This window comes from Mustelus asterias, chromosome 24 (assembly GCF_964213995.1).
Source record: "Mustelus asterias chromosome 24, sMusAst1.hap1.1, whole genome shotgun sequence".
In the NCBI taxonomy this organism is placed as follows: Eukaryota; Metazoa; Chordata; class Chondrichthyes; order Carcharhiniformes; family Triakidae; genus Mustelus; species Mustelus asterias.
Window position 1 is genome coordinate 32,700,276 of NC_135824.1, and position 24,144 is coordinate 32,724,419.

Below are 24,144 nucleotides of genomic sequence, written 5' to 3' on the forward strand. Positions count from 1 at the left end.
TAGCGCGTGTTCAAACTGGGCGCTATATAAATGTTGTCGATAGCACTTGTTCAAACTGGGCGCTATATAAATGTTGTCGATAGCACTTGTTCAAACTGGGCACTATATAAATGTTGTCGATAGCACTTGTTCAAACTGGGCGCTATATAAATGTTGTCGATAGCACTTGTTCAAACTGGGCGCTATATAAATGTTGTCTATAGCGCGTGTTCAAACTGGGCGCTATATAAATGTTGTCCATAGCGCGTGTTCAAACTGGGCGCTATATAAATGTTGTCGATAGCACTTGTTCAAACTGGGCGCTATATAAATGTTGTCGATAGCACTTGTTCAAACTGGGCACTATATAAATGTTGTCGATAGCACTTGTTCAAACTGGGCGCTATATAAATGTTGTCTATAGCGCGTGTTCAAACTGGGCGCTATATAAATGTTGTCGATAGCACTTGTTCAAACTGGGCGCTATATAAATGTTGTCTATAGTGCTTGTTCAAACTGGGCGCTATATAAATGTTGTCGATAGCACGTGTTCAAACTGGGCGCTATATAAATGTTGTCTATAGCGCGTGTTCAAACTGGGCGCTATATAAATGTTGTCGATAGCACTTGTTCAAACTGGGCGCTATATAAATGTTGTCGATAGCACTTGTTCAAACTGGGCGCTATATAAATGTTGTCTATAGTGCTTGTTCAAACTGGGCGCTAGAGAAATGTTGTCGATAGCACTTGTTCAAACTGGGCGCTATATAAATGTTGTCTATAGCGCGTGTTCAAACTGGGCGCTATATAAATGTTGTCGATAGCACTTGTTCAAACTGGGCGCTATATAAATGTTGTCTATAGTGCTTGTTCAAACTGGGCGCTATATAAATGTTGTCGATAGCACGTGTTCAAACTGGGCACTATATAAATGTTGTCTATAGTGCTTGTTCAAACTGGGCGCTATATAAATGAAGTTGTTTCCATCTCAGCGCTACACAAATGCAAGTGAGAGTCAGTGCCTGATTATTTGCGCTGGAACGTCATCAAAGGTACTTTATAAACGCAACGTCCCCCGTCCAACCCAGTAATGTGAAAATGTCTGGAAAAATTACCGGTGAGAAGCTGCCGGGAGAGAAGGGAACATCGAGCAGAGAATTTATCCCAGAGCACAAGCCTCCTGTTGGGTTGTACACTGCGCCCATTCTCAGCAGACACACAGAGTGAGCATTAAAGCCCAGAAACAGACGTCAATAGGGGTGGGTTCAATTGGTGATTATCCTGACCTAGTTTTTATCTTCACTGGGCTCTTGTTTGTGTGAGGGATTAATTGTTGGATACATTACACAGTTGTTGCAAAAACGTTAAATTGAAACATTTGTAAGTTTAAGCAGCCCTGGGGAATTTGAACCTGTGAGTGACTGATTTCCTTGCGTGTTATTTCGCTTCGGCACACCAGTGAATTATTAACCGGTGTTGTTTTAGTCTATTAGATCGGAATCGATTTGTAACTGTGCGTTTGGCAAGAGCTGGAAAAGTTGCAGTTAATTGTCATTGTGTTTGGGGGGGGGGGGTTGGAGCGAAATTAAATTGCGAGATAAAATATTAGACAAGGTTTTATTTTTTCCCAGTGAGCATCATCAGTTTCAGAAAGCAGCCTGGGAATCCATTGAGAGTTCTATTTGTTACCAGTTGCTGAGTGGAAAAACCGCAAGCCGCCACCACATCGAAGTGATTACAGACCCCCAGGTTAGTAAAAGTTACAATAAACAGCGAGTGCTGCAATTGACATTGACATTCAACCAGGAAAACTTTTATAGGGTAAAGTTTCTGTGGGATAATGAGTTATTTTCACTTTTTTGGTTTTATTGCTAAACCAGTGTGATCGTTTCAGATAATTGAGAAATGGAAATTGCATCTTTAGCTAAACTCATCCCCGTTTTATGAAACGTGTTGTGGGAGGAAAACCAGTATTGTGTTGTTCAAAACGTTAAGCCTTCCGGAATTAATAGTGTTTTTAATTAATTATTAATCAGATAATTCTTTTGCAAACCATTTGGCCTGTGTTTATAACGGACTTGAGTTTATAATGGATTTACTCTAGTTTATCTTTCATATGCTTTTGTAATTTATTGAACAGGGTGGTTTGGATTAAGCCTGTTCAGAACCCCAGATTTTAATTTAAAAGCCCAACTATATCTAGTTTTCATTATTATTTTTTATTTTTATGGGATGTGGGTGTCGCTGGCTGGGCCAGCATTTATTGCCCATCCCTAGCTGCCCTCCATTTCGGAGGGCATTTGAGAGTCAAGCACATTGCTGTGGGTCTGGAGTCACATTTAGGCCTGACCAGGTAATGATGGCAGATTTCCCTTCCTTTTTATTTATTAGTGTCACAAGTAGGCTTCCATTTATGCTGCAATGAAGTTACTGTGAAAATCTCTTAGTCGCCACACTCCGGCACCTGTTCGGGTACACTGGGGGAGAATTTAGCATAGCCAATGCACCCTAACCAGCACATCTTTGCAGTGTGGGAAGAAATTGGAGCACCTGGAGGGAACCCACGCAGACACATGGAGAACATGCAAACTCCACACAGACTGACCCAAGCTGGGAACCAAACCTGGGACCCTGGTGCTGTGAAGCAGCAATGCTAACCATTATGTCACCGTGCTGCCCTGCTGCCATTGTCCTTCTAAATGGTCGTGGGTTTAGGTGTTATCAAGGAACCTTGGTGAGTTGCAACAGTGCACTGTGTAGATGGTACACATTGTTGCCACTGTGTGTCGGTGGTGAAGGGAGTGAATGTGGATGGGGTGCCAATTAAGTGGGCAACTTTGTCCTGAGTGCTGTCAAGCTTCCTCTGTGTTGTTGGAGCTGCACTCATCCAGACAAGTGGAGAGAGGGTTTAATCACACTCCTGACTTGTACATTTCAGTTGGGGAAAGGCTCTGGGGGGTCAGGAGGTGCAGCGTACCAGCCTCTTACTCACTCCTGTAGCCATAGGATTTCTGTCTCCTCTGGTTCACCATAACAACCTTCTCAAATGGCCATTAGGAATGGTCAGTGGTATCCCAGGATGTTGTTGGTGTGGGGTGTTCCATGATGGTAATGCTGTTGATAGTCAAGGGGAAGTGGTTAGACTCTGTTTATTGGAAATAGTCATAGCCTGGCACAGGTGTGGCGTGAATGTTACTTGCCACTTATAATGGCTTGGAATTAAACACTCTGCAATCATCATCTGATTTAATGATGGATAAAGCAGTTTTTTTTTATTCATTTGTGGGACATGGGTGTCACTGGCTGGCCAGCATTTGTTGCCTGTCTCTAGTTGCCTGAGGGCAGTTGAGAGCCAATAACATTGCTGTGGCTCTGGAGTCACATGTAGGCCAGACCGGGTAAGGATGGCAGATTTCCTCCCCTAAAGAGACATGAGTGAACCAGATCGGTTTTTCCAACAATCAACAGTATTTCTCACCCTATCTCTGAATTTAGCGTATTTGCCCATGTTTGGACCAATGGGGTCTGGAGCAGAGTGGCCCTGGCAGAACCCAATCTGAGCATTGGTCAGCAGATTATTGGTGAGTAAATGCTGCTTGATAATTATCAACGGCACCTTCCATCACTTTGGCTGATGTGTCAAATGCTGAACTTGTATTTTATACATTAATCCAAGCCTGCAGATTACTCCACAACTGCAGCATTTCCTGAAAGGATATCATTTTCCTTCAAATGATTTTACAGGATGAGGTCTCTAGTTCAGGAAAACATTGTTGTATATCTGTGGCAACAAACCAGATACATAATTTATTGTAGTGTATTCTCTCAAGTTGTTGCAAGATCAAAGTCATGATCGAGACCAAGGGCGGCTTTTTTATATTGATTTGTGGGACATTGGTGTCGCTGGCAAGGCCAGCACTTACTGCCCTTGAGAGGGTGGTGGTGAGTTGCTAATTCAGAGGGCAGTTGAGAGTCAACCACATTGCTATGGCTCTGGAGTCGCATGTTGGCCACACCACGTAAGGATGGCAGATTTCCTTCCCTAAAGGACATTAGTGAACCAGATGGGTTTTTTCGACAATCATTTCATGGTCATCAGTAGATTCTTAATTCCAGATTTTTTTTATTGAATTCAAATTCCACCATCTGCTGTGGTGGGATTCGAACCCGTGTTCCCAGAACATTAACTGAATTTCTGGATGAAATTCTAGCAATTAATTCCACTAGGCCATCGCCTCCCCAGTAAAGTTAGAAAGTAGGACCTGATTGCCTCCAGAGCATACAACATCATTTTGGAGCACTAAGTAAATGAAGGGTTATAGGAGCGGACAGGGCGGGAGAGTGGAGTTAATGTAGATCAGCTGTAATCTAATTGAATGACTAAGCAGATATGGCCTACTTCTGCTTGTTCTGGCTGCTAAAATTACTGAATGCAACACTACCCTCTAATCATGCCACATATTCCTCCAGCAGCAAAAAGCACAAAAAAGATTAAATAATTACTGAAATCTCACAAGGTAAAAATATTTTATTGCTAATACAGCACATCATGGAGGCAACACAAATTGTGGTTGTTGAAACCACAGATGGACAGGGGAAGGTAACAGACACACAGGGACACTTCAGAACTACCTGGGCCTGGATTTTGCGTTTGAAAATTCCTAAGTTGGCGCAGGCAGGAGCTGATGTGAAATCTGTTCCCAACTGAGATCTTGTTGCTAACCTGATCTTACGCTGACCACCCAGTGTGAAACACACTCTGTGCAAGGCTGGGCGCTAGCGGGGAGTGCAGCCACTGAGAAAAAGGAATTTGTGAGCTCACACTGAACGTGCTTCTTCTGCGGTACAGCTGCTGCAGAGCTGTCTGAGGGAGCTGTGGACCTGTTTGTAATGTCACGAGTCCAGGCAACACAGTCATACACAGATCTCAATCCCCAGACCCATTTATTAAATTTTATTTCAGCCCCGACCTTTCATCCTGCCCTGGGTTGAGGTTGCCATTTAACTGTAAAGGCTGCCTGGCCATTCGGCCCACTCCACCACCGTGGGGGCAGGCAGGAAACATAAAATCCCAGTCAGCTGCTGTTTAATTTAAATTCGCTGCTTTCGACATGTCCGCTGACTGAACTATCACGGCCTTGCATGGTGAGGAAGGGACATGTGCTCAATGTCTTCTCACTGAATTATACTCTCTTTGAGGTCGGGCCTGTGCTTGCCAGGGCAACATAAAATTCTGGCTATGAATTCTGCCCAGGAGCTAAAAATCAGCAGAAAATGTTCTGCAGCCCATTCAATGTGAGTTATGGACAGCAAATTGGGTGTTATATTACTTGTGATTAGACTAAATGAATGACATAGAGGAAAAAATCTTTTTTTTTGAAAAAAACTCCGACCAGACTGAAAATGGGCAGGAGTGGACGGGCAGGAGTGGACTGGCAGTCTGATGTTTTGAATGAAGGCAGTTGATAGGGATGAGTGAAAAATTATCCCCCTCTCTTTCTCTCCCCATTGGGTCAAATGCTTTTTGAAATTTATAGATCAAGGGGAAAATGATTTCTTTAATTCGAAAACAATGTCATTCCTTGTCTTGAACATACTTGCTCTCACACTTACATTCGCACATTCAAAATACTCACTTGTGTGCATGCACACGCACACACCCATTCCCCAAACACTTTACACACCCATACACTCGTATTCACATATCACGCTCACTCACGTACGCTCATAGAACACTTGCAAACACTATCACACACTTGCATGTATACATGCTCTCAAAAGCACAAACTAGTTGAAAGATACTTGATGGAAATTAATTTTTCAAATTGGATATTTTTAAAGATTTAACTTGTGGATGGTTACACAGATTCTGCACTTGAAACTTCAATCTGAGAATTGACAAACTAAAGGATTTCAGAAAATGATTTGCTCTGGGGATGTGGGTGATGGTGTCGAGGGCGAATTTATTATCCATACCATACAATATAAATGATTTGGAAGAAGGTGTAACTGGTGTAATCAGCAAGTTTGCGGATGACACGAAGATGGCTGGACTTGCGGATAGCAAAGAGCATTGTCGGGCAATACAGCAGGATATAGATAGGCTGGAAAATTGGGCGGAGAGGTGGCAGATGGGGTTTAATCCGGATAAATGCGAAGTGATGCATTTTGGAAGAAATAATGTAGGGAGGAGTTATACAATAAATGGCAGAGTCATCAGGAGTATAGAAACACAGAGGGGCCTAGGTGTGCAAGTCCACAAATCCTTGAAGGTGGCAACACAGGTGGAGAAGGTGGTGAAGAAGGCATATGGTATGCTTGCCTTTATAGGACGGGGTATAGAGTATAAAAGCTGGAGTCTGATGATGCAGCTGTATAGAACGCTGGTTAGGCCACATTTGGAGTACTGTGTCCAGTTCTGGTCGCCGCACTACCAGAAGGACGTGGAGGCGTTAGAGAGAGTGCAGAGAAGGTTTACCAGGATGTTGCCTGGTATGGAGGGTCTTAGCTATGAGGAGAGATTGAGTAAACTGGGGTTGTTCTCCCTGGAAAGATGGAGAATGAGGGGAGATCTAATAGAGGTATACAAGATTATGAAGGGTATAGATAGGGTGAACAGTGGGAAGCTTTTTCCCAGGTCGGAGGTGACGATCACGAGGGGTCACGGGCTCAAGGTGAGAGGGGCGAAGTATAACTCGGCTATCAGAGGGACGTTTTTTACAGAGGGTGGTGGGGGCCTGGAATGCGCTGCCAAGTAGGATGGTAGAGGCAGGCACGCTGACATCGTTTAAGACTTACCTGGATAGTCACATGAGCAGCCTGGGAATGGAGGGATACAAACGATTGGTCTAGTTGGACCAAGGAGCAGCTCAGGCTTGGAGGGCTGAAGGGCCTGTTTCCTGTGCTGTCCTGTTCTTTGTTCATACCTACTTGACCTGAGGAGGTGAATTTGGTCAATCTGTTTTTAATTGTTTTCAAACAAAATGGACCACCTCCAAGAGTATTAAGGATTAGCCGTGTACTGTGGGACTGGAGTTGTGGCAGGAGTCTCTCAGAGCCAACCATCTTCAACTGCTTCATCAATGATCTTCCCTCCATTATCAGGTCAGAAGTGGGGAGGTTCACTGTACAGTTGTTCAGCATCATTTGTGACTGCTCAGTCTGTGCCCAATGCTGAAGATGTGGACAAAATTCAAACTTGTGTTGATAAGTAGCAAGTGACATTCACACCACCAAGCAAGTGCCAGGCAATGACCATCTCCAACAAGAATGAATCTAACCAACTCCCATGATATTTAATGGCATTAGTGATTTCCCCCACTATCAACATTCTGGGAATTATAATTGACCAGAAACTGAACTGGACTAGCTATATAAATCTGTGGCAACAAGAGCAGGTTAGGGGCTGAGAATTTGGTAGCCAGTAACACACTTCCTGACTCTCCAAAGTCTGTCCACCATCTACAAGGCACAGGTCAGGATTGTGATGGAATAATCTCCACTTGCCTGGATGAGTGCAGCTCCAGCAACATTCAGGAAGCTTGACATCACCCAGGACAAAAGCCTACTTGATTGGCGCAACATTCACTCCCTACATCAGCGATGCAAAGTGGCAGCAGTGTGCATCACCTACAAGATGCACTGCAGCTTCACACCAAGCATTTCTTCAACAGCGCTTTCTAAACCTGCAACTCTACTAACTAGCAGGACATGGGCAGCAGATGCATGGGAGCGCCACTGCTTGTGTGGTGTTGCCTCCAAGTCACTCACCATTCTGACTTGGACACATATCACCGTTCCTTTACTGTCGCTGGGTCAAAATCCTAGAGACTCATTCCTAACAGCACTGGGTATACCTACTTAATAGGGACTGCAACAGTTCAAGAAGGTGGCTCACAACTACCTTCTCAATGGCAATAAATCCTATCTAATTATGCCCACATCCTTGATTTGATTTATTACTGTCACATGTATTAGTATACAATGAAAAGTATTGTTTCTTGTACGCTTTACAGACAAGGCATACCGTTCATAGAGAAGGAAAGGAGAGAGTACAGAATGTAGTGTTAAAATCGAAGCTAGGGTGTAGAGAAGGATTAACTTAGTGCGAGGTAGGTCCATTCAAAAGTCTAATGGCAGCAGGGAAGAAGCTGTTCTTGAATCAGTATGTGTCCTCTGACTTTCGTATCTTTTTCCCAATTGAAAAGAGTACGTCTTGGGTGCGTGGGGGTCCTTGATTATGCTGGCTGCTTTTCTGAGGCAGCAGGAAGTGTAGACGGTGTTAATGGACGGGAGGCTGGTTTGAGTGATGGACTGGGCTTCATTCACAACACTTTGTAGTTTCTTGTGGTCTTGGCCAGAGCAGGAGCCATACCAAGCTGTGATACAACCAGAAAGAATGCTTTCTATGGTGCATCTGTGAAAGTTGGTGAGAGTCAGAGTTGACATGCCATATTTTCTTAGTCTTCTGAGAAAGTAGAGGTGTTGGTGGGCTTTCTTAACTACAGTGTTGGCATGGGGGGAGGGACCAGGACAGGTTGTTGGTGGTCTGGATACCTAAAAACATGAAGCTCTTGATCATTTCTACTTTGTCCCCAGTGAGCCAATAAAATTTTAAAAAGTCACATGTAGGCTGGATGAGGCAACAATGGGAGGCTTTCTCCTCTGAAGGACTTTAGCAAATTAGATGAATTTTTGGAACAATTTGGAAGCTGTCATTGACACTTTTCTCTATGTTTATTGTATGAAATTTCACAACTTGCAATGGTGTAATTGTAGCTCAGAATCAATGGATTGTGTTGATCATTTATATAGATATAGGGAATACACACTAACTTAAAATTATCGTACGCTTTAAATAGACTAATAAATGGTTTGGGGCCCTACCAGGTGATGTGCCATTTGAGATAGCAAAGAAAATGGCAGTTGCATGCTATAAGTTATCAACATTTATTGGACAAAATAAATTCTTCTAAAGGCAAGATTCTTGATGCCATCTAACAGATTCATAAATATTGTTCATGAACAAACTTTCATTTCATAGATTGTTCTATAGATAGCCAAGCATAGCATATATTAAATATTTGCTGCTACATTACACACACTTTATATAAAGCCCCATTATGTACAATGTAAACCACCAAGAAATTTGGGTTACCCTGGGTGCGATATCATGTGTCATGTAGCGACATTAGTCTGCTCCACCTTTTGTTAATGTCTCACATCCATGCTAATCATCCAGGTTTAAGGAGCAGTATTTAGATAGTGCGGGCTTCCATTGCCCTATACAGTTCAGGTTGCACGGGGAGACTGATGAAGCTCAGGTTGGAGTTCATTGAATCCCTACAGTGCAGAAGGAGGCCATTCGGCCCATCGAGTCTGCGCCGACCACAATCCCACCCAGGCTCTATCCCCATAACCCTACTTATTATCCCTACTAACCCCCTGAGACTAAGGGGCAATTTACCATGGCCAATCAACCTAACTCACACCTTTGGAGCAGGGAAGACTACAGGTTTGATAGTGGTGATCAAAATCATGAAGCGATTTGATCGAGTAAATAAGAAGGAACTGTTTCCCAGTGGCAGTTAGAGGACATGGGTTTAAGATAATTGGTAAATTGAACTCTGGGTGAGGAGAATATTGTCATGACTGGATTATGAGCATACAAAATAGGAGCAGAATTAGGCCATTTGGCCCCTCCAACCTGCTCCGCCTTTCAATATGATCATGGCTGATCTATGTTTCAAATTCTACGTTGCCATCTACCTCCAGTAACTTTAAATTCTTGTTGGGCAAGGAAATCAAGCAACCTCTGCCTTAAGGATAGTCTTCACTTCCTTCCAAGGTAGAGTTCCAAAGCTGCACAGCCCTCACCCACAAGAGGAAACATCCTTTCCACGTCCACCTTGTCAAGACCATTCAGGATCTTGTATACTTCAATCAATTCCGTCTTCAAGGTGGCATGGAGGCACAGTGGATAGCATTGCTGCCTCACAGCGCCAGGGACCCGGTTTCGATTCCCGGCTTGGATCACTGTCTGTGCGGAGTCTGCACGTTCTCCCCGTGTCTGCATAGGTTTCCTCCGGGTGCTCCTGTTTCCCCCCACAGTCCAAAAATGTGTGGGTTGGGTGAATTGGCCATGGTAAATTTTCCCTCAGTGTACCCGAACAGGTGCCGGAGTGTGGCAACTAGGGGAATTTCACAGTAACTTCATTGCAGTGTTAATGTAAGCCTACTTGTGACGAATAAATAAAATTTAACTTTATTTTACTCCAGTGGAAACAGGTCCAGACTGGCTAACCTTTCCTCCATGAGACAAACTGCTCCTTCCAGGTATCTAGTAAACCTCCTCTGAATTGCCTCCAACGCATTTACATCCATCCTTAAATATGGAGAACAAAACCCCACATAGTATTCGAGATGTGGCCTCACCAGTGCCCTTTTAGACTAAATACCCTTTTATCTTCAATTCTTGGAATAAAGATAGCCTTTCATTCGCTTTAATTACTTGCTGTACCTGCATACTAAGCTTTTGTGACTCATTCACTAGAACATCCTTTGCACCTCGGAATTCTGCAGCCCTTCTCAGTTTAAGTACAGTCCATCTACAGGCTCCCGTTTATCCACGGCACATGTGATCCCTTCAAATAACTCCAATAAATTGGTTAAACTTATTTTCTCTTTCACTAAAGCGTACTGACTCTGTCCAATTACCTGCAGTTTTTCTAAGTGCCCAGCTGTAACCTCCTTAATGATTGATTTTAACACTTTCCCCATGTGATGCCTGTCAAACTAACCGGCCTATGGTTTCTTGTTTTCTGCCTCCTTTTTTGAATAGAGGTGTTATATTTGCTACTTTTCACTTTGGAGCCTTCCCAGAAGCTAGTGAAACATGGAAAATTAACATCAATGCATCTACTATCTCATTAGACACCTCTTTTAAGTCCCTAGGATGAAGTCCATTAGGACCCGGAGACTTGTCAGCCCACAGCTCCATCAGTTTGTTCAGTATTGTTCCTGTACACAAATCTGGAGAATCTTCGGACCTCTTTGCAGGTGTTGTCCATCTTTTATCAGGACCTTCTCAAAGTCTGGAACATGGTCACCTCGCGCTGCAGCTCTCCCCAGCCATATGAGAGCTGCTGCTCAGGAATCCGCTCCTCCAGTCATATAACTTCAGGTGGGTGGCGGAGAGGAGGGCTGTGGATGCTGGGGTGACCAGGATCGGGGACATGCTGGGTGGCGGAGCAGTGGGCTGGATGAACCCCCACGAGCTCACTGAATGCGCAGGGGAGGCCGTCCAGTACGCAGCCAAAGCCATCCAAGACCTTAGGACAGTTGTGCTCGGACCCGAGGGCACACGTGGTCTCGGCGGCGCAACTGGATCCCACCCGAGCATACCCCTGCTCGGACAGAATTGGCCCAAAACCTAGACCCCCCCCCAAAAAAACAGGTCAGGTGCCCCACAGCTTGAGCCACCTCGTGGAAATGCCCTCCATGCCTTTTGCTACTGCACGGAGGCGTTTCCTGTACGGGCTGCTGCTGCACACCTACTACCGCGTCCTTGCCCATTGCCCGGCCTCACCCTGGCGGGCTTTGTTGCCGCCAGGCGGTGGATCTACCCCCACTATCTTGGCGACCTGGGGTGGAGGGTGCTGCACGCAGCACTACTGTGCAATTGTAGGCTGTACCGGTTCACAGGCTCCCAAGCATGCCCTTTTTTGCAACCTTGTGGAGTCCGTGGACCATGTCTACGTTGTGTTATAGGCTGCACAATCTTTTCAGTTTTCTCAGAAACCTTTTGTTGATGATTTGTTTGCACTTCAGCCCCACGCTTCTGATCTATGGGTGCCTGGTGCAGAGGCGGGGTGGGAAAGAGGAGGACCTCCTCGCAAACCTGAGCCTGGCAAGGCGAGCCATCTACAGGTCCAGGCAGCGGGTGACCGAGGGGGTCGTCCAACCTGACTGTTTGCCCCTCTACCGTGGCTACATTTGCAGCCGGGTGTCCCTGGAGAGGGAGTATGTGGTGTCCGAGGGCACCGTTGATGCCTTTCATGCCCGCTGGGCACGACAGGGGCTGGGGTGTATTATTGACCCCTTTAATCACATTTTAATTTGATGTTTTAAGTTTCCTTTCCGCTTTGTCTTTTGTTTTGGGTGGTTCCCCTCCTTTTGGGTATCTGCCCCTTTTGAGTTGTCCCTAAGTTGGGTTGATTTTGTTTATTTGGTTAGACACAAAAAGATGTCCCTAGTGATTGTAAATTCCTCTCTTCCTTCCGCCTCCTGATTTAGAGCTATTACTGGAATGCTTTTTATATCTTCTATAGTGAATACAGATGCACAATATTTTTTCATTTCATCTGCCATTTCCTTATTATCTACTATTAACTCCCAATTGTCACTCTCCAGAGAACCAACACTCACTTTACTCTCTTCCTGTTTAAATACCCACAGAAACTCTTGCTATCAATTCTTACATTTCTAGCCACCTTCCTCTCATACTCTAGATCCTTTCTCCTCATTAACCTTTTAGTCATTCTCTGCCATTCTTTATATTCTGACAAATCATCTGACCTACCACTCATCCTTATCATCTTTAGTTAACCACGGATGATGGGTCCTCCCTTTAGAATTTTTCTTTATAGTGGAAATATACTCATTCTGCATATGCAGAAATATCCCCTTGAATATCTGACACACTTCTATTGATCTATCTTCTAGCCTAGTCTCCCAGTTCACTACAGCTAGCTCACCTTTCATGCCCACATAGTTGCACTTACGCTTATTTAAGTCTAAAATATTGGTCTTAGACCCACTCTTCTCCCTTTCAAACTGGGTGTAAGATTTAATGAGATTGTGGTCACTGTTACCAAGAGATATCTTGACTCTGAGGTCATTAAATAATGATGTTGAGATGCCGGCGTTGGACTGGGGTAAACACAGTAAGAAGTTTAACAACACCAGGTTAAAGTCCAACAGGTTTATTTGGTAGCAAAAGCCACACAGTGTGGCTTTTGCTACCAAATAAACCTGTTGGACTTTAACCTGGTGTTGTTAAACTTCTTACTGTCATTAAATAATCCAGTCGCTCTACACAATACAAAGTCTAATATGATCTGCTCTCTGGTTGGTTCCAGAATTTGTTCTTCTAAGAAAATATCTTAAAAGCATTCTCTGAATTCCCCATCCAGGTTATTATTGCCGATCTGATCCTTCCAGTTTATATGTAGATTTACGCCACCCATGGTTATTACCGATCCTTTATCACAAATATCCAATATTTCTTCTTGTATGCTTTATGCTACATCATGGTTACTGTTAAGGCCACTCTCACTAGTGACTTACTTGCCCTGCTATTCCTCCACTCCATCCACATCCTGATCTCCTGAACGAAGGTCATCTCTATTGCACCAATGTCATCCTTGATTAACAGTGCCACCCCTTCATCTTTACATAGCTTCCTATTCTTCATGAACGTCATATACCCCTCAATATTCAGGACCTATTCCTTGAGGTCCTGTGACTACGTCTCCATAATAGCTATCAAATATTTATTTACTTCAATGAGCATTATCAATTTGTTTACTCTGTTATGAATGCTATGTACATTCAGATGCAGAGCCTTTAGTTTTGTCTTTTTGTTATGTTTGTAGCGTTTAGTTTTGACTGCTGGTGTTAGTTTTTTGTTCTCCCTGTCCCTCCCTGACCCTCATTTCCCATGTTACTGTTTTGTTCTCCTACGTTGACTCAACCCTTTGATTTGCTACATTTACCCAAGCTTCATTCCCCTACCTGCTCTGTTTAGTTTAAAGCCCTCTCTACTTCTCTAGTTATGCAGCTTGCTAGAACATTGCTCCCAGCATGGTTCAGGTGTAAACCATCCCAATGGGACAGCCCCCAGTTTTCCCTGTACTGGTGCCAGTGCCCCACGAATCGGAACACCCCTAAACCAACCTTTGAGCCATGCGTTCATTTCTCTAATCTTATTTGCCAATTTGCACAAAGATTATTAGCATTGAGGTTCTGCTGCTTAATTTAGTGCATAGGTTTGCTATGTCCCTAGTACCTACATGGACCAAGACAATTGGATTCTCCCACTGTTAAGCCCTGAGCAAATGTCCTGAGCCCTGGCACTGGGCAGGCAACATAGCTGCCCAGAAGCTTGTTCTTTGCTGCAGGGAACAGTGTCAATTCTCCTCGCTATACAGTTTAGGTCCCCTTATTTGAGGAAAGATATAGTGGCATTGGAGGCAGTTCAGAGGAGATTCACTAGATTGATTCCAGAGATGAGGGGTTTGCCGTATGAAGAGAGATTGAACAGTTTAGACCGATACTGTCTGGGATTTAGAAGAATTTGGGGAGATCAAATTGAGGTATACAAGATGACAAAAGTTATGGATAAAGTAGACGTGGAGCAGATGTCTCCCCTTGTGGGGCATTCTAGGATGAGGGGTCCTAATATTAGGATAAGGGGTAGCAAACTTAAAAGTTGAGGAGAAACTGCTTCACCCAAAGGGTTGTGAATCTGTGGAATTTGCTACCCCAAAGTGCTGGGACAGTGAGTAAATTTAAGGAGGAGTTGGACAGATTTTTAATTAGTGATGGGTTGAGAGATTATGGGGAGAAGGTAGGAAAAGGGGAATGAAGAGCATATCAGCCATGATCAAATAGCGGAGCAGACTCAATGGGCCGAATGGTCTAATTCTGCTCCTATATCTTATGAACTTATTATGAACTAAACAGTTCTCTACTACCACTACATTCCTTTTTGCTCTCCCTACTTGAATGGCTTCCTGTACCACAGTCAGTCAGCTCATCCACCCCGCAGCCTCCACTCTCATCCGAGCAAGCTGATAGAACCTCAAACCTGTTGAACAATTGCGGAGGCTGACACTCCTGCCCTTTAGTTACCCTCCTGCAGTTACTCCATCCTGTCTCTGACCACCTTCCAAGTCAGACGACCCTATCCTAAGGGGTGTGACCACCTCCTGGTACAACACGTCCAGCTGACTCTCGCCTGACGTGTCGTAGTGTCCCCAGCTCAATCCCCAGCTCAGTGACTCTGAGCACAAGCTCTTCAAGCAGCAGACACTTGCTGCAATTGTCTTTGCCCTGGACCACATTGGCTCCCACATGCTGCAGCCTTGGCACGTGACCTGTCCGACCACCTTTGTGTTTTAATTAACTACTTAGTTGTGTTGTTCAATTACTTATTTAATTTTATCTTGCCACAAATTCCTGCACTATTTTAAACTTCTATTACATGTATTAGGGCCAGAACCAGTTCCTATAGGGTGGAAAAAGTTAGCAAAATTCAATTCCGGCCTCGGGTCACTGTCTGTGTGGAGTTTGCACATTCCCCCCATGTCTGTGTGGGTTTCCTCTCCAGACTCCCACAGTCCAAAGATGTGTGGGTTAGGTTGATTGGCCATGCTAAATTGACCCTAGTGTCGGGGGATTAGCAGGGTAAATATGTGGGGTTACGGGAATAAGGCCTGTGTGGGATTGTGGTTGGTGCAGATTTGGATGTGCTGATTGGCCTCCTTTTGCACTGTAGGGGTTCTATGATTCTAAAAGTGAAGGAGCTCCCCCCGCCCCCTCCCCCTTGCCTCCCTCACCGGACTTCCCAGTTCCCCATTTATAGGTCCCATCTCCCCGCTGTGACCCCTGGATGTGATTCAGAATTTAAGCACGACTTGCCATTAAATGCTTAAAAACAAACAATATTAGATATTTGGAGATTCGGGGTTCCCTCCACTCGCCAAGCGGCCTGTTTCCTGTGCTGTACTGCTCTGTTGAGGTTGCACTGAAATGTCCCTGAAAACAAAGGCCTCAGCTGAACCCAGGTACAGGGGAAAAAAAAAGTTCAAGCCAGTTTCCTAAAATCTCCAGCTGTCCCCCACTATCTAAAGCAGATGCTAGAGGCAGATTCATTAATTACTTTCTGAAAGGATTCTTTTTTTTAATTGGAAAAAAACATTTGAAGAGGATTAAAACCAACACTAATCTTTTTACCATGGTGAATGTTTAAAGCCTTTTTAAATAGAAGGCCCCGGTGTGTTCAGTGGCAATTTTCAGAACTTCAGGATGTTCTATAAGACCATAAGATATAGGAGCAGATTTAAGCCATTCGGCCCATCGAGTCTGCTCCGACATTCAATCGTGGCTGATATGATTCTCGTCTCCTTTCTCCCGTCTTTTCCCTGTAACCTTTGATCCCCTTACCGATCAAGAACCTATCTATCTCTGTCTTAAATACACTCAATGACCTGGCCTCCACAACCTTCTGTGGCTATGAATTCCATAGATTCTATTGATGGGGAGACGATGGCCTAGTGGTATTATCGCTAGACTATTAATCCAGAATCTCAGCTAATGTCCTGGGGACCTGGGTTCGAATCCTGCCACAGCAGAGGGTGGAATTTAAATTCAATAAAAAATATCTGGAATTAACAATCTACTAACGACCATGAGACTATTGTCAATTGTCGGAAAAACCCATCTGGTTCACTAATGTCCTTCAGGAAAGGAAATCTGCCATCCTTACCTGGTCTGGCCTAATATGACACAGCAGAGCCACAGCAATAGAAACCCTACAGTGCACAAGGAGGCCATTCGGCCCATCGAGTCTGCACCAACCACAATCCCACCCAGGCCCTACCCCCACATATTTACCCGCTAATCCCTCTAACTACGCATCTCAGGGACAATTTTTTTTTAACCTGGCCAATCAACTTAACCTGCGGTTGACTCTCAACTGCCCTCGGGCAACGAGGGATGGGCAATAAATGCTGGCCAGCCAGCAACACCCATGTCCCACAAATTAATAAAAAAACCTGCCACTAACCCCTCATGGGAATTGAAGACTGGAAGATGGGCATTTACACATTTGCCCCAATATCACGATAAAAATGGTCTCATTGCTCTTTGAGACCTTGCTGTATGCACGTTGGCTACCATATTTCCCCATATTAGAACCGTGGCTAAGTTGGCTGTAAAGTACCTAGAGACATCCTAAGGTTCAAATCTCATGTAAGACATTAGATTGATGGTAAAATTATTACTGTGGGTGCTGTCTGTGATGCCCCATTGCATTAGGGAGCCAGATACCTGAACATATTGTGCTTTCTTCTGTTTCTGGTGATTGAGTTTTCCGCATGGCCGTCCTTTTCCCATATTTAGCTGCAAAGTAACCAATACAGGAAATACTTGCAACTAGAAAGTCAGCACTTTCGCTGCCACAGCTAAAACTTTTGTTCAAAGGTTTTTACCATTCGCAATGGCAGTAATGCGTTATTAGTCCATGTCTTCTGAAATGACCCAGATATTTCAGGAACTCATAAACCTAATCCGCTGCAGCTCCATATAGGTACCAGCTGCTTCTGCCTTTCTCCTGTTGGAATAATTTAGGATTGCATCCTTTATGATTCTGACACTAGTCACAATAGAGAAATGTACAGCATGGAAACGGGCCCTTTGGCCCAATTCGTACATGCTAGCCAGATTTCCTAAACTGAACAGGTTCCATTTGCCTGTGTTTGGCCCATATCCCTCTAAACCTTTCCTATCCATGTACCTGTCCAAATATCTCTTAAATGTTGTAATTGTACCCGCCTCTACCACCATCTTTCGCAGCTCATTTCATAAACATTCCACCCTCTGTGTGAAAAAGTTGCCCCTCTGGTCCCCTTCTTTCCCCTTTCACCTTAAACCTATGCCCTCTAGTTTTGGACTCCCCTACCCTGAGGAAAAAGACATTGACTATTCACCTTATCTCTGCCCCTCATGACTTTATAAATTTTAACATTAATATGGCCCCACAAATTAAAAAAAAAAACAATAATCATTGATAAACCCAACAAAGAATTCAGGAGAAACATCTTTATCCAGAGAGTGGTTAGAATGTGGAAGTTGCCAGCACAGTGGTTGAGGCGAATAGCATGCATGTACTTCATGGGGAGCTTCAATGGGGGGGGGGGAGGAAAGTAATGGAAGGATACACAGATAGGGGTAGATGAAATAAGGTCAGAGTTTAAACACTGGGGATAAATAACTGGCTTCTGTGCTGTAAATTCGATGTTATTTTATCTAAGGGTCAAAATATATACAATTTATACATTTTCATATGGTGTACAATAAACCTTTTCAACAGATTTTTAGTGTTTTAAGTATCACTACTATCTAGTTTAATTTAAGCTTGGCAAACAATTAAATCGACTTGTTAATCTTTTGAATTTCTTACTGGCAGAACAGTAGGCCTATCCCTTATCAAGGCCCCAAACCCTGTCTACCTTTTGTGTTCTATTATCTATTTGACAAGAAGTTGGAACAATAGAAAGCAGGAGGTGGGACACTGGTCACACTATAGCTAGAAAATGGTGCTGGGTTATATTAAGTCAAATATGAAGTGCCTTAAATAAGTTGGCTATGATTACCCATCACTTAAATTATATTTTTTCTTAATCAACTTTATTATTACTTGGCTTTTCAAGGTGCTCTTTTGGAGAGTAGTTGCAGATTTGATGGGCCAAATAGCCTCCTTCTGCAGGGATTCTATGATTCTATTATCCAGCTAAGTGAGACTTCCATCACCTAATTACCCAAGCAGTCATAGCTAGTGAAATTCCCTGGCACTGATTTGTCTTCTAACCCTCATTACTCTCCTAATGATCAACCCCTGACCCTTTCTGCTTCTTCAGTGACATCATCTGAAAAAGCCCCTCGCGTTATCTATGCTGAAGATATCCATCTTCGCTTCACCACCCGCTGTTTCAACCACTGCTCTGACATTGATAAGCTGCTGACATCCAGTCATGAAAGAGCTGAAATACCCATCAATAAATCTTTTGGAAAACCAAAGCCATTGTTTTCAGCCTCCATCACGAACTCTGTGTCCGCTGGCCGCCTATTCCAGCCCCTTCCCTGGTCCCTACCCAAAGTTGAGTCAGACTGCTAAGTGCCTCTGCACTCTACTTGACCCTAAATTGACCTTCCAAACTCTGGATTTTAAGTTTTTAACCTCATGTTCAAATCTCTTCATGGCTTTGTCCTCCCGATGTCTCTCATCTCCTCCAGCCCACAACTCTTTTGACACTGAAGTGCACTCTGGGCCCTTATGCAATCCTCTTCTTCCTTCACCTCCCCCCCCCCCCCCCCCTAAATCTCTCCACTAACCCCTCTTCATTTAAAATAGTCTCTATAATGTATCTCTTTAACAAAAGTTTTGTTATTTGTCACAATATCTCCTCCTTTGGTGTCATTTTCTAATTACACTCCGTGAAGCCTTGGGTCATATGAGGATAGACTAGGTCGGTTAGGATTATATTTATTGGAGTTCAGAAGAGTGATAGGGGATCTCAGACAGTTATAAAATCCTAACAGGAATAGACAGGGTAGATTCCGAAAGAATGTTCCCAATGGTGGGGGAGTCCAGAACTAGGGGTCATAGTTTGAGGATAAGGATAAATCTTTTAGAACTGAGGTGAGGAGAAATTTCTTCACCCAGAGGGTGGTGAATGTGCGGAGTTCATTACCACACAATGTAGCTGAGGCCAAAACACTGTTTGATTTCAATAAGAAATTAGATATAGCTCTTGCAGCTAAAGGATTCGAGGGATATGGGAGGAAGGGGGGGAATTGGAGATTAAATTCGATGGTCGGCCATGATCAAGATGAATGGCAGAGCAGGCTCGAAGGGCTGAATGGCCTCCTCCTGTTTCTATGGGTTGTTTTACTATGTTCAAGGAACTATACAAGTGAAATGTGCTCAAAAGGTTGAAAATACAGATATGTTTAAATTTGCTTAACATACATTTAGAATGGACAAAGCAAGTAATTTCTCTCTTCTCCCTTTTTAAGGTGCATTCTATATTAATGACTTCGGTCCCTACATTTGGAATAAAGGGGAACGTATTAAATTGGACAAAATGATTTTGACACATGAATACCATGAAGACTCATAACTTGCAGGCATCAGTATGTCAATTGAACAATGCATCCTACAACCCACCAGTTGCCAGGTCTGTCAATCTGTTATCAGAGAATGTACAGCAGTCACAGTGTGTGATGGAGGTTTCTGGCAGTGATGGACATCTCCCATCATCAGTGGTCGTGACTAGCGCTGCTACTAGGTTAGTTTCAGTAGTTACTAAGTACTCCTAGGCTCTGGGTGTCGAAAATTGCCTGGCAATTGTTTGAGATTATTCTGCAGTAACAAGTTCCATTCATGATCCACTGATGCTAACTGGGTGAGTAAGAATCAAAGAAATCTAAGGAATACCAGACACACCAGCTTCCAGCTTTTCTTTTTCTTTCAGTATTTTATTTCTAATCAAAAAAGCCACTTCAAAGTAAGTCCAATCTTGGTCCCCACATGAGGGACAAACAGTATCCAAGGTGATGGACAAGACCTTGCATCCCATCTTGGGGCTCGATCAAACAAGATCCAAGCTGACCGGATGAAGAAGAGCACCCCATCCCAGTCTGGATCTAACACACCGAGTGGAATTTTACAGGCACGCCTGCCCTGATTTCGGAGCGGGCAAGGCTGGCAGAACTGCATTCTCCGTTGGCCTTGGCGAGATCTTGGGAGCCTCGGGCGGGCAAGGTGGTAAAATTCCGGCAATCATCTTAGCCAAAAGACTGAGATGACTTTAATTAATTGCATCGGGTAAAGCCTCGGTTTAACCTCATTGGTTCCCCTCATCCTTTACTCTGCCCTAACCTTGGCAAACCACCAACGCAGGTGTCAGCACACCCCCAGTGCATTGGGCTAGCCTTGTCCCCTGCCTGATCAGGGTTTCACCCCTGCTTCCAGCATATTTTGCATTGTGTGTGAAATGGTACTGTGGGTGGTACTGTTCCCCAATCCCACATTAGCCCTTCCAATGCTGCACACCTTTTATAATACACCTTGCCCTTTACCCAATATATTTAAAGGATGTGCTACCACACCCCCTCCCCCATTTAAGTCTCTGGCTTTATAAATTCAGATGATCTGAGATTCAACCATCAAAGAACAAAGAAAATTACAGCACAGGAACGGGCCCTTCAGCCCTCCAAGCCTGCACCGACCATGCTGCCCCTCTGAACTAAAACCCCTTACCCTTCCAGGGACCATATCCCTCTATTCAAATCCTATTCATGTATTTATCAAGACACCCCTTAGAAGTCACTGTCATACCTGCTTCCATTACCTTCCCCCGGCAACAAGTTCCAGGCACTCGCCACACTCTGTGTAACAAAAAAAAAACTTGCCTCGTAAATCTCCTTTAAACTTTGCCCCTTCGCACCTTAAACCCATGCCCCCTAGTAATTGACTCTCCCGCCCTGGGGAAAAGGCTTCTGACTATCCATGCCCTTCATAATCTTGTAGGCTTCTATCAGGTCACCCCTCAACCTCCATTGTTCCAGTGAGAACAAACCAAGTTTCTCCAACCCCTCCTATAGCTAATGCCCTCCATACCAGGCAATATCCTGGTAAATCTTTTCTGTACCCTCTCCAAAACCCCCACATCCTTCTGGTAATGTGGTGACCAGAATTGAATACTTTATTTCCAAATGCGGCCTATCTAAGGTTCTATAAAGCTGTAACATGACTTGCCAATTTTTAAACTCAATACCCCGGCCGATGAAGGCAACATGCCGTATGCCTTCTTGACTACCTTCTCCACCTGCGTTGCCACTTTCAGTGACCTGTGTACCCAGATCTGTCTGCCTATCAATACTCTTAAGGGTTCTGCCATTGACTGTAAATTTCCTATCTGTATTAGACCTTCCCAAATGCATTACCTCATTTGTCCGGATTAAACTCCATCTGTCATCGCTCCACTCGAGACTCCAACCGATCTATATCCTGTTGTATCCTCTGACGGGTCCTCGTTGCTATCCGCAAATCCACCAACAAACCAATCCTTCCAGATCTTGTTCTGGTCATGTTTGGAAGAGTGGTAGGCTCAATTGCTTGGGGCAAGATTTGTTGGCTTGGAGTTAAAATCATTCTTTTGTTTACGGCACTTGGTTATCATTGTCTGAGTTGTTGACGTGTACAGAAGCAGGTTCACCTCCAGGGATGAGGAGGAGATTCTTCCTCTTCCTCCTGATCACACTTTCTGGGATGTGTATGTGCTATGACCTTGGCTGATCATCGTCCTTCCAGACAATGAACCCTCTCTTTCAAGGACCCTGATCCAAACCTTGTCGTCTTTGTGTAACAGGGCAAGTTTCTAGTGCAGTACCCCTTATTGTAGGTGGAAGCCTACTTTGACTGTAGAACTATCCTGAACCTTCTGGTAGTCCTTGACTGCCAACCCTGGGATTAATTTCCATGGCAGTGTTTTGAGTTAAGTGCAAAGTATTTTGCCCATCAAGAGCTCTGATGGGACCAATGCACATTGCGGTGGGGTGGATCTATATGTTAAATATGCTGTTGAGGAGTTTTGTTAAGAAAGCAACACTTTAAGCCCCCCACTCACTAAACTCCAGGTTTGCCCTCTGTTTCCTCAGCTTCACTTGTTTTCATCAGCCACTCTGGCTGCTATTCAATCTTGTGTGATCTCTAACAAAGGCAGCTGTAATCACAGCCTATAGCTGATCTGTATATTTGCTCATGAAAGAGTTGATGAGTTCTCTAGGCTGTTGGACCTGCTTGTTGAACTTTGCTTACCAAAATTTTATTACTGCTTAAACCCGGCACGGTAGCACAGTGGTTAGCACTGCTGCCTCGCAGCTCCAGGGACCTGGGTCGATTCCTGGCTTGGGTCGCTGCCTGTGTGGAGTTTGCACATTCTCCCCATGTCTGCTTGGGTTTCCTCCGGGTGCTCTGGTTTCCTCCCACAGTCCAAAGCTGTGCGGGTTAGGTGGATTGGTCATGCTAAATTGTCCCTTAGTGTCAGGGGGATTAGCTAGGGTAAATGCATGGGATTAAGGGGATAGGGCCTGGGTGGGATTGTGGTCGGTGCAGACTCGATGGGCTGAATGGCCTCCTTCTGCGCTGTAGGATTCTATTAAAAAGGTAGCAAAGGGTTTCAGAGCATCTTCAATTCCTTACCTTTCAATTATGTTATTGGACCTACTGAATACAATAATGTGTTCAACCCTGATTTTCTTTTTAAACTCTAATCCTGAAGCTATCATGCATCTTGAATCATCTTTGCCATAGCCCCAGGTTCTGTGGCTGGTGGCTCTCGTATCAGCCCAGATTGATCTGGTAGGGTTGATTTATTATCCCTGGTTGTTTTTCAGCTCAGGGGAGTACAGCTTTAAATGCTGTTTCACTTTTAAAGATGGTGCGACAGTAATCATTTTTTCAATGCCTCTTCCTGCACCTGTTAAGTATTTTTGGGCTCCTGTGTCACAGACCCAAACTCAAAGGGATGGATTCCTTGTAGCACATATTTTTAAATCAAAGATTCAGGCCTTTTAGAACACTTTTGGAGTGAATAGGGTAATTAAAAAGGTGATTCCTGGCTTTGGCTGAGTTTTTTTTAAAGTTTTATTTTGGGGATAGATACAAAAGTGTCCAGAGGGGCAATGTTTTCACAGAGAGTGGTGAGTGTCTGGAACAAGCTGCCAGAGGTTGTAGTAGAGGCAGGTACAATTTTGTCTTTTTAAAAACATTTAGACAGTTACATGGGTAAGATGGATATAGAGGGATGTGGGACTAGCTTAATGGTAAAAACTGAGCGGCATGGATAAGGTGGGCTTGTTTCCAAGCTATAAACAGCTATGACTCTAACTTGGTCACTGTGTAATATTGCACCAACTCTGAACTCTGGCTGGCCATGATGATTAACCAAATGGACTGCTCTGACTGATTAATAGCCTGAAGAATTTTAAAGGCTTGTTCAGCCTTGGAACTGAATTTTTGCTCAGTCTCATTAGGTCCTTTGACTCTGCAATTGGTGGTGATTAACAATAAACCTCCACATGTTCCTTTAGCTGCAGAGTGGGTTTTTCTTCTGTCCTTCACCCTAAATTTCTACTGTGGAGCTTCTTTTTCAGTGGTCTTTGGTTCAGTTGCACTGCAGTCAGGTCAAGATGTTCTTTTGTTTTTTGGACCCTGCAGTCCTTCGGTTCTGGATACGTTCATTCGATACCTTCGTATTCATAGAATTGTAGAACCCCTGCAGTGCAGAAGGAGGCCATTCAGTCCATCGAGTCTGC

General features: G+C 44.1%; 1 protein-coding gene across 1 annotated transcript in view; it reads left to right on the forward strand.

The window, feature by feature from the left end:
* The first annotated feature begins 1,077 nt into the window (after positions 1–1,077).
* Positions 1,078–24,144, forward strand: part of marchf3 (membrane associated ring-CH-type finger 3) — a 34,060-nt gene continuing 10,993 nt past the window's right edge. Inside the window, exons 1-3 of the mRNA XM_078241001.1 lie at positions 1,078–1,202; positions 1,611–1,728; positions 3,475–3,560. Of these exons, the coding sequence (XP_078097127.1) occupies positions 1,078–1,202; positions 1,611–1,728; positions 3,475–3,560 (329 nt within the window). The remainder of the gene's footprint in view (positions 1,203–1,610; positions 1,729–3,474; positions 3,561–24,144) is intronic.